The sequence below is a fragment of the Papilio xuthus genome, unplaced genomic scaffold (assembly GCF_000836235.2).
Source record: "Papilio xuthus unplaced genomic scaffold, Pxut_1.1 DF826961.1, whole genome shotgun sequence".
NCBI classification, from domain to species: domain Eukaryota; kingdom Metazoa; phylum Arthropoda; class Insecta; order Lepidoptera; family Papilionidae; genus Papilio; species Papilio xuthus.
The window spans coordinates 806,795-818,910 of record NW_013531688.1 but is presented as its reverse complement, the minus strand read 5'-3'; the positions used below and the strand labels follow the sequence as shown (position 1 = coordinate 818,910).

The window sequence follows — 12,116 nt, the reverse complement described above, 5'->3', positions numbered from 1 at the left end:
TGACCTAGATTTTAGATGTAATCTTACAACACAGTTTCTATTCAAATGTTGAGCTAAAGCCAACTAATACACTTACAAAATGTATAATTAGGTTAATGATAAAAATTACTTTTGCCAGTTTACATCAATGCAGATTATTTAGTAAGTATTCTAATGTCATTTTCCAAAACATTTAAATAAGTATAATTAATATAATTCTTTTACGTCCGTTTAAAGTGTATACGAATATGTTATCATGTTATAATAAGAAAAGTATAAAAAGACCGCCTATTTTTAAAACGGAAAATAAAAAACGCGTACAGAGTGAAATTAGTTGCGAGTGATTGCGGTAGCTGTCAAATGACCTTCAGTATTGTATCAATAGTGATGCGCTAAGGAATATAATATTTTTACATTGAAAACTTTTCATTTCGTAACAATACGTAATTTTTTTTTATCATAAGGTGGCAAACGACCAATCCACAACCTGAATACGTAGAATAACGAATACGCTGCCCATCGACTGCAATAACATATTCGATGCCTACCTATAATCGATGGTGGAAGGCGCATAGGAAGGGGATATATCCTTTTTTACTTGACTCTCCACCTCTGTCAAATCTTTTTCCCTTTCCCATCTTTTTTCTTATAAGAAAAGAATGCGAAGGGAAAGGGGACTAAAATTAGGCATCAGGAACGCACCCTTTCCAACGAAACGCGGAATTGCTACCACTTTACGCCTGATCCGGCTAATTGGTGCAACAGATGTTGTTGCTAATCCACTGATAAAATTATTTACACAGTGTAATAATAATACTTAAATATAAAATACCATAAAATCAGGTGGTTTCACATCACTATAGTAATCAGCTGGGAGCTGTCAAAAGACAGTGCTGCCAACATAAGCGACCGCATTTGCAAATAATTTCACGTTGGCTATGCGCCATACACAACAGCCGCAGAGCAGTATCGACAAACGTTCACATAACATTTAGACGTAATAAATATAGTGTCACTTCTCTCCTTATATTTTAGTATTAGATTATTCAAACTTCAAACCTCAACGTTTTAGTTGTTTAAGTGTTAAGTGTATCTGAATATGTTTGAGTAATGCATAGTGCCGCATCCGTATACGCATTCTGAAGCAATTACGTAATGGGAATTATGCTAGAGAAGTTTACAGTTTTGCCCTGAAATTCAACATGGCCGCTGACACGGGAATGGATACTTGCCCTAGTCCGGAAATTACGGACTCCAGAAAACGACCACTAGATGGAGATTCTGAAAATGGAGACATCAAAAGGTCACATTTTAGCTCGGGTAAGTAGTTAGTCATTGATATCGTAAGATATTTATTTCATTGCGTATTTGGCAAGCAGAATTAACATTGACATAGTGTAGTCGACCCTGGTATAGCTAAGTTCCAATAAGATTCTTATCAGAGCGTAGCGCTGTTATCACTTTGACCTATTTAAGTGATAATAAAGCCATAACGACTGGAATAAGTTGTCAAATTGTATGAAAAGTGAAATAGAATGATAAGAAATATCGAATATAATTAAAATAATGTTTTACCTCGATGTAATTCGTACCGCTAAGAATTGATAATTTCTAATGTTACGTTAGGCAAACTTAATAAAGTTTCTGTACCGTTTTATCAAGCGGCGGGTATTATTAGGATTGTTAGATTAAGTAATTATAGTTGTTATATTATATGCAATGTTTAAAGGTGGACGTTGTTTTTTAGTTCAAGACTTGGTGACGGCCTTGCCACTGGCCAACGGCCATGGCAATATAACGTCTCATTTCGGTGAGTCGTCAGCCTGTACATTCGTTTTGCTCCTCATCGGCTTTGTGGTTGTTGGTGGCGCGCACGGCGCATGGCTCACGCGCGCAGAGCTCACGCGCCGCCTGCGCTGCTGTTCACGACTCCCCTAGTCCAGACTCTCTGCATACGGACCTCCGCGGAGTGTGAACATGCGGCGTAGGCGGTGCATTCCGTCATGTAAACTCCATAGCACAGCAAACCTCGCCTCGATGTCGTGAGCCTCGGTATCTAGTCTCACACCGACCCACTCATGGCTTAGTCGTTGCATCGTTGGTGTGATCATCACTTTAATGTACAGACTTCGTTCATCATTTGGTTTACTGGCAAATTTACTCTTCTTGAAATTTTTATTTCACATCTGATTGCTTTAATTTGCTTTATTTATTTGAAAGTCATCTAAACTAACAAATCGATAAATTAACATTATTTGCATTCTCCTCTATGATTTATTAATGTACACAGTAATTAGGTATATAGAGTGGCACCATTTCATTCATTACAATAGGAAAATATAGTAAATGTTAGAGTTGTAATAGCTTGTATTCAACATTACGATTCAGGTGATGACATGCAAGGTCATTGGAGATTCTATTTGTTAGAGATGCGTTGGATTTAAAACTTTATAGTGTAAGGAATAAAGTAGGTAGTGGATTGTCTTGTTTGTGAATAATTCCAAGGTTGTCAGAAGTGGTTAGTTGAATTGTGAGGTCTAGTTTGTGTGTTTATTTTGTACAATGATCTGTATACAGTATGAGATCTTTACATTTGGTTAGATATTGATTATATATAAGCATGTTTTAGATTTCAATATAATGTGAAATGTACTATTTGTACATATGATACATAGATATGTTAAATGTTTGATATATTAAAAATTTTAACAGCATTAATCGCTTTAAAATACTTATTATATGTGTTGACGGAGAAATAAAATAGATATCAAATATTAAAGGCTTTATTGATATTGAAAAAGGTTGGTTATATAAGGTTATAACATATCCATGATTAAATCAAAGATAGCTATAAAGATTAAAGCAAATATTCAGATGTTTCTGAGTTGTAATTGCTATGTTATGCGTCAGGAAATAACTCAAAATATACTGACAATAAATTATTTAGCTGTGTGTTACCACTGCTAAAATTTATCTTAAAATCTCTCATTTTCTAAAAAGAATAAAGAGATTGTAATATTTTTTGTATGTCAATGGAAACACACAGCAATTTAAAACATTAAATTGACACAAAGGAAATTTTAGATTAGTCTGTTCATATTTTGGCAGGATTTACTACTACAAAAAAGAAGAAAAAGAGTTACAATGTTACTAGATAAATAAATAATTTTGTAGTTTGAAATATTCAAATTTAAATAATTTCTAAAGTGACATCCCTATTGCAATAAAATTGTTGGCACAACTTTAACTTAAGTAGGAATATGAACTTAAAGCACAGCCCTATTTTAAACACCTATTGAATTTAGGTATGTTTAACAATTTACGAAATATCGATATTTTAATTTAAAGAAAAAAATAATACGAAATCATTAGCGTGCTCGAAAATATTACTTCCTCTAACATTCAGTTATTTAATGGTTACTTAGCATTCGCTAAGTGTAAATTTGTTATACTAAATATACACTTAAGATTATTAGGGGTTAGGTGCGGCAGATTTGTTTCAGTGGTGTAAAAATGTGTTCACATCCGTGCACGCGATATGACGTAACCAATGTGTGGTCATACTGCCTAAAGCGAGCCTCCAGCTAAATGTCAAGGGAATGATTAACTAAACAAAAATGTGTACAAAAATTAACACGAAATAAATAGTTATATTCCTACGTGATATGGTCTAGTCTTAGCGGTAGTTCCAAACTATTCCGATTTTGGGTTGTTTAAGAAACAAGCGTATCTGTATCTGAAAAGTCGGCAATGCAGATCTAGTAGTACGGATGTCGTGTAGACGTGTGCCCCTTTCTCACAAAAAGAAATATTTAATATTAAATTTAGTAAATAATGCATACTTTGTGGTTTCGGGTTGCACTTGGAACCTATTTTGGGTTACTATAGTTCACGTTCATTGCCGACTTGTCTGTAGTAAATTTTATAAATACAAAATCCTTTAAATAACCAATAAATAAGCTAAAATAAAATACAGTAATTTCTATCTTCAATGAATAGTACGTTAACTTAGACATGTTCTAAATCAAAAGTTATTAAGAGAACTGGATAGAAAACATTCCTCTTGGGAATAAAATCGCGAATAGTTGTTCAAATGTGACTGTAGTTATAATGGTGTGGTTACATCAAATGCTGCAGTGGTCTAGATCGCGTCTAGTACGCAATGCGGCTAACTAGAACAACATGTTTAAATCTTAAAGCTGTAACTTAGGGTTCATCTTGAATACACTAACAGTACAAGGGATACAGTAACAATCTTACTAATATTATAATTGCGAGCTTTTAAATGGATGGATGGATGTTTAGTAGAAAGTATCTCCAGAACGGCTCAACGGATCTCGATAAAATTTTACATAGATGTAGAACATAATCGAGAAGAATATATAGGCTATTTATATAGTTTTTATAAAGTTTCAATTGTACGGTGTCGCGGGCTAAATCTAGTATTAAAATAATATAAATTTATTACACCTAACAATTTTAAATGAAACTCTAAAAAACATTTATTTTCTTTCAATAAATTTCTGTATATTGTGTATCGTTTCGGTTTCCAAACAATGTTCTGAAATCATAAAAGATAGGAAAAAAATATGTGTCGATGCCGCTTCGTGATCAAAGCCCCGAGCCGCCTTTGTGCCTTCCGACCCCCGTCGGAGATGGGGAGACAACCCCAGAGGGTTGGAAAATGAACAATCTCACTTTGTGTTGTAATTCATGAATCATTGGATCATTTTGCGCAGGTTAGGTGCGGGGGAGGGGGAGACAATATTATAACTGATGCCAATTAGGCAATTTATTGCAAATGTAATCAGAGTTTGCTCGACTATTCGAATGTAAAATTACGCATATACGATTTGATTTCTATTCCATTAATATATTTATATGTACGCTATACCTTATTCTGTTCATAATTATTACACATAATTGTAATTTTCATTATAAACAAACTGTCGCCCGCGACTCCGTCCACGTGGATATATAAAAAAAACTTAATTAGTGTAGCCCACCCATCCATCCGTCCACATCACATCCATCTGAACATTCGCATTTATAATATTCAAGGCATAAATTCGAAAAAAAATTAAAAAATAGTATCCTATGTCCGTCTCCTAAGCTACCTGAGGAGGTATTTTCAGCCATATCGGTAAAGCCGTTCTTGAGTTATAAATAGTGTAACTAACACGACTTTCTTTTATATATACAGATTTTCTTTTGTAAAATGTAAAATAAAATCGATTTACCGTGCCATTTCCATTGCCGTGTCCTAGAAAACATTCTGTTTTTTTTAAAGAGAATAAATGAAAAGACAATATTATGTTTTTTGTACAGAAATGTATTGACTTCCGTTGTCCGTTTTATCCAATTAACCCGAAACGGATTAATAAATTAAGGTTTTTTTTTATTATTATTGCTTCGTCCCCTACAACGCCCATGGGTATCGTAGGCTTATCTTAAATTACGATAAACGAGTTTCCTTAATTTAAGGTGATAGATAAATCGACTAGTTTTAAGATATATTTGATAGCAATTAATTTCCTTATTGTTGAATTAAGGTACTGACTGGTATCCGCAACTCCGTCACCACGGAATTAAAAAAAAACTTAGTAGTCTATGTGTTCTTCCAAGACTATGTTTTACATCTGTCAAAATTCATCGAGATCTCTTGAGCCGTTTTGCATACCTTTTAACAAACAACCATCCAAACATTCGTATTTATAATATTAGATATGGTTCAATTAAGCCTTTAATGTTGTCTTTTTCAAAGTATTTTTTTTTACTGACTACGCTTTGACTCGCATTCAAAGAGCTTTGATTTGCTGATGAAATGCGCGCTCAAAACTAGGCCATGAATGTACGCAGTGTACCTAGTGTTATGTTTTTTTTGTTTGTTTTTTTTTTATGTATTTTACTAGTGTTGAATTATGGAATTAACGTAGGTTTTTGAGACCAAATTTCCCGTTGGATAAATTTTAAGATAATGATAGAGATGACGATATATTTTATATTGAGTTTTAGAGTCTCGGAAACAAAGGTTAGATAATCGTAATGATTGTTGTAGTACAAGTATTTTTGAGTTGGAAATTAAAGTCAATTATTTATCAATTACGGTCAATCATTATCATTAGATTGATAAGAAAACGATTTTTAAACTATGTTACTGTATAGTACAAGAACTTTTATGTATTTTTTTTTTTTAGCGGAATTCAGAATTTTGAATACGTATTAAAATTAAAGTCCGCTATTACTTGGAACTTTAACCGTCACTATGTAAAGTAATCTTACTAATATTATAAATGCGAATGTTTGGATGGATGTATGTTTGTTTGAACTTGTGAACGGATCACGCTGAAATTTGGCATATATATAGAACATAGTCTGGAAGAATACATAGGATAGTTATTAATTTTTGATGCCGCACGAACTGAATAGCGACAACTAGTAATAAAAAGATAAATTTAGTTTTTTGCATATCTTTTTTGTAATAAAACTGTAAAAGTGGATGTCTGTCCTCGGGGAGATCATAAAGCTTTAAAAGCTTTTTCTATGACTTTATTATAACCTTTTTAATATAACTAAAGGTTAGGCATTTAACTTATTTTCAGTTTAATAAAAACTATGTTTAATTTTTTTGGAATCATAACTAGTATATTAGTAAAGTAGCAGTGATATCAAATGTAAATCGTTATCAAGACTTTCTTGTGTTGGTTTGTGACAGGTTACGTGCTGATAACGTTATCACCTGCCGGTGCCTTATCACCATATTATAAAACAATTTACGATTATCAAAGTCTTATCTTAATATTGCAATGTAAATGTAGTGTCGTTCCTTGTTAGTTATGTTTTATTTTAATTTATAGTCCTAATAATCTTCCTATAATATTCATTAATCTGTGGATTACAAACAAAAACACAGTTAAATGTATCTCTTACTAGTTGTCGCCCACGAATCCGTCTGTGCGGAATTAAAAAAATCTTAAAAATATCTCCAGACTATGTTTTTCATCTGTGCCAAATTTCATCAAGATCCGTTCAGTACTGGAGATAGCTTCTAACAAACATCCATCTAAACATTCGCATTTATATTATTAGTCAGATTTCTAATACTGTGGTGGATGACATGTGTAAAAATTTCGATAGCATAATAGTGTGTGCAGTAAAATTATTATATTAATTGTAAATATTAATCGAGAATTATTTAGTAAAATATAACAATAGTTAATAGTATTTGTACTTATAAGAAACAATTTAAAAATAATTCAATTTGGAAATAATTATTTCCCCATTAACATAATTACATTTAAAATATCATTAAAATGGTATATTAACAAATTATATTTAATGCTTTCAAATTTAAAATGTATGTCGTCAAGCAATCTGCACTAAACTCGGGTTTGGGTCGGTAGGTACAAATCTGACGACATGCACAATTTAGCCGTCTAAATTCGGAATACACCGCCGACGTATGTATTTATCTAATTCATTGTTATATGACAAGTGGGAAGGTGTATCCTTACATTATGAGCGGTAAACAAGTTGTCCTTGGACAGCCCACGCTATATCGCCATTATCGCTTACCTCAGTCAAATCATTATAAACATACCTAAAACATATAACGAATATTTTCCCCTTTTATATACAAATATTTATGATTCTAGAATGTTTTGTTTATATCGCTAATATGGAAATATTTTTTTTTAAGCGCCAATAGCCTAATGGTTAAGGGTACAGATTTCCGATCACGTGGTCGAGAGTTCGAATCCCGCCATTGGACTATTGTCGTAAACCATATCCCAGCACAAGCCTAGAGTTTAGTTGGAATGGTAGAAAGAAATATTAGTAAATTCATAAAAATCTGCTAATACTTTAACAAAAAAAATACTCAACTATTTGTTGCCCGCGGTACAGTTCGCGCGGAATTAAAAAAAAAGTAATTGTGATCTTCAAGATGTCTACATGTATGAAATTTCAGCGAGATCCATGCAGTGGTTTTGGTGATACTTTCTAACAAACCAGTCACCTAAACATTTGCATTTATAATATTAGTAAGATTGAGTAACGTTCTGGATTTTTATATATTCCTATTATTCCATTGTGAACTGATCTTGATGCTGGAGGAATCAATCCATTAGTATTCTTCCGCAGATTGTGAATGTAGAGCAGTGGTTCCCAAATTTATTTTGTCTACTGCCCACTTTGAGAATAAATTGTTTTTTAGCGCTCCCATATTTTCATATATTTAAAAACTACTATAACTTCAAATTAAATTAATTATTGTGACATATATATGTATATAAACGGAGAATTCTAAACGAAACTTTTACTATAACCCGCAACTTGAGACCTGCAGCGCCCACTAGGGGGCGTTATCGCGCACTTTGGGAAAGACTAGTGTAGTCAGTAGGATTTATTGATGTTTTTATTAACAACTAGTAATGTAATATGCAATTTAATATTTAAAAAAGTCAAAGTATAAAACTACGAAGTACAGCATAACTTGATAAGACTATTTCCTGTTGTACGTCTAAATGTTATATTTATTCTGAAACTGTAAAGTAATTTGATCTGAAACCGTTACATATTAAGATCTAATTTCCTATGTACACAAATTGGGTATAAAATTATACAATGTGCATTAGCAATAAAATTGTTACGATACTTGAACGATACTGCTTCGTCTGATGAATAATAATTGATGAATATGTTTTTAGTAATATTACAAGCTGTCGCCCGCGACTCCGTCCGCGTGGGATTGAAAATAGATGTTGGCCGATTCTCAGACCTACTCAATATGCTCACAAAATTTCATGAGAATCGGTCAAGCCGTTTCGGAGGAGTATGGGAACGAAAATTGTGACACGAGAATTTTATATATAAGATAAATGCGAATGTTTGGATGTATGATTGTTAGAAGTTATCTCCAGAATGGCTGCATAGATCTTGCTGATATATGGCATAGATTTAGAACATAGCCTGGAAGAAGACAGAGGCTAATTAAGTTTTCTTTGGCGCGGACGGTGTCACGGTCGACAGCTAGTTATGTATAAAATTATTCTATACTTACTGTACACCCAGTTTCGTATTATATATACACTGTTTTTTTTTTTAATTCCTGTTGTTATCAACTTTTCTTTAAGATAAAAGCGCGCGCAAACTCCTTAGCTTTATTAAAATATATTCTATAAGCCAACAAAAAAAAAGAAACAAGCAATACTTTATGTAATTAAAACTATTATTTGAATTAAAAAAAAACTGTATATATTTTTAAAAACGAATTTTAAAAGACAAAAGTGAAAGTCGGTATTAAATATGTAAGCAGGTTTGTCTAATCTACGTCAAATAAAGTCGTTGTGGATCCTGCTTCGGTATATTTAATTAGTATGCTTTGCTCGTACAGCTGTGGTCTAAGCACTAGCATACTTTCGATTTTTATTGCCCCGACGCGACGAGCACGCTTTTTGTTATGCAATCCGTGTAACTCCGCTGCTGTACGACGATTTAATAAATTCGCATCGCCATTGTTTTTGTTACGATAACAGGATTCTATTTTTTTTATTGTTTATGACTGTACGATTCTAATACCGAAAACTTGTAATAAAAAATAAAATCGAATTGATGACCTCCTTTTTGAAGTCGGTTAAAAATATTATCGCTCGCTTTTGTTTTGATCGTTCTAGAATATTTTCCTCAGTTATAAATAACTTAATTGGCGTCTTATAATAGTAACGGTCGTCTACGACTTCATTAGCGCAGAAAAATTAAAAAGTAGCCTAAAAATATATATAAAAAAAGTATATGCTCGCTTTTATATTAGCTACCTTCCCGTCAATATTGTCCAAGCCGTTTTGGAGATTACCCGGAACAATGCGGACTTGTGAACGCCCTTTTTTGATATTAAACACAGACTTTAGACTCAAGTCTTATTTATCCGTCCCTTTCGGACTAGTATGGTGATTAACATTGTGACACGAGAATTTCATATACAAGATAGGGATTTAAAGAGATCTTTCTAGGTCACAAACGTGTTAGAGATTAGTCACATTTATTACCTGTTATGTTTAGTTTTCTTGGGATTCAATTTAAAAAGTAAATAAGTTAATCTGACCTGCTTATAAGTTTGTCGTGTTAATATATTAACACGTTGAGCGCCACGCGTATTTCTAAGACAATCCCGTTCAGGCCACGAACGCCGAATATACGTACTGGTATTAAAGGGTAGGTGTTTCTGATCGCAGTACAAAATAGTTTACATTTTTAACACAAAATAGTGTAAAATTTTATAGTTCTCATGTAACCCGCTGTCAGCCACCGATGTTTGACGCGACCTAAACAGAAAATCTAGTGTCAGCCACCGATGGCTGACGTGGCGCTCAACTTGTTAAAAATAGATAACCTTATATTTTTTAATTTCGATTGCCATACGATGATTACAATATCTATTAATAATCATTTGTAAATGATAAAGTCAAGGTGAAGCTTTTGCAATTTTTATCAGTTTACATGCTCGAGAGATTCTACATGATCACAGAAAGACATATTTTAATAAATAGCTGTCGCACGCGATAGTAAGAAATAAATTAGTAGCCTATATTATGGTATGTTATGTCTGTTATGTTCTACATCTATGCCAAATTTTCCCGTGATCCGTATAACGGTTCTGGAGCGGTCTAACAAAAAACCCTCCATACAATCATACGTACATTGACTATAAACTATTTCTCTTTAAAATTTCCATACATTTTTTATAAAATGATCTTGATTAAGAAAAATAAATGTATGTTATACAAAATTTAGAAATTATTTAAGTTAGTCTAAAATCGTTGTCAGTTTTGCTTCGATATTTGCTTCTGGCAACGATTACGTTTTCAATCTAACGCGACGGCGCTGTGAAATGTGCTACGGATACATTTGCTGTATTGCCATCTTGATAGGGGTGATTTACGAGGTTAGATAACTTGATATTATACCTTACAATTTGCCCTCGTACGTCTTATCAATAATCCATCATACGACTACGGTTATATATATTTGAAGTTATTTTTTTAAGAATCTGTAGCCGGCGAGTTGGTACGCACAGGATTAAAATAACTTAATTAGTAGTCTATGTGTTCTTCCAAGCTATGTTATAGATCTTTGCCAAATTTCAGCGCGTACCTTCTTACCAATATCCATCCATCTAAACATTCGCTTTTATAATGTTATTAAGTTAAATATTTGTTTATTAATTTAAATGAGTTTTGTAGAAGTTAAATATTTTACTTTGATTTGGAAGTTTTAATAAAAGTGAATCAACGTTTGTCATCAACTTGGATTCAAAATCATTTGGAGTCAAAATGAAATAGATCATTGGAAATGTTACTAAAAATTTTTCGCAAATTAAACAACTTAAAGTTAACAAATGTGATTAAACATTTAGAAAAATATGAACTTACGTAATAGCGCTATGTAAATTTTATTAGAGATGAAACCCGCACCCTTGTAACGAGGGTCGGACAGAACCCATATAACTTTTGTTTGCTCAGCGGCTACAGTTGGCAGTGGTACCTGGGTTACCCATATGATAATTGGATGTATATTTAACTAAAGTTTAGTTCATGTACTTGGAAGTTGTTCTTTCTAAGTAAACTCATTTAAATTAGTTTATTTTATTAGGTAAATATGAATAGCTCATATTTTATATACGATTGTAGGAAATCCAAATGTTATCAGAAATCTTACTTGTTACTAATATTATAAATGCGAAAGTTTAGATGGATGGATGTTTGTTAGAAGCTATCTCAGGACCGGCTCCACTGATCTTGATGAAATTTGGTACAGATGTAGAACATAGTCTAGAAGAACACATAGGTTATTAAGTTTTTTAATTCCGCACGAACGGATTTGCGGACGACAGATGTTACGCGACCTCGAAGAAAATTGTCACATTAAAATCTGTTATCACAAATTATTGTTTTTAACATTTATATGTTATTAATGTCATATAATAGACCTCTTTGTGTCGTTTTAAAAATATTGGATTTTATATACGTGGTTAATTTTCCGTTATCCGATTGTACCCGTTACCTCATCGCTGCAGTATATCTGCAGTTCTCGTGCCGGATCCTGCAGTGGATACTTACGTAAAATATCGTCTGCATTGG

At 32.8% G+C, this 12,116-nt stretch overlaps 1 protein-coding gene across 9 annotated transcripts in view; it reads left to right on the top strand.

Annotated features, from left to right (window-relative positions):
- Positions 1-916: 916 nt before the first annotated feature.
- pasilla (RNA-binding protein Nova-1-like protein passilla) overlaps positions 917-12,116 on the top strand; it is a 49,130-nt gene continuing 37,930 nt past the window's right edge. For 3 of the 9 annotated variants that reach the window (XM_013315119.1, XM_013315117.1, XM_013315121.1), the window contains exons 1-2: positions 918-1,299; positions 1,709-1,789. In XM_013315119.1, coding sequence (XP_013170573.1) covers positions 1,182-1,299; positions 1,709-1,789 — 199 coding nt within the window. In that variant the 5' untranslated portion in view covers positions 918-1,181. Of the gene's footprint in view, positions 1,300-1,708; positions 1,790-12,116 lie in introns of all 9 variants that reach the window. The other 6 variants (XM_013315116.1, XM_013315115.1, XM_013315120.1 and 3 more) reach the window with 3 other exon arrangements.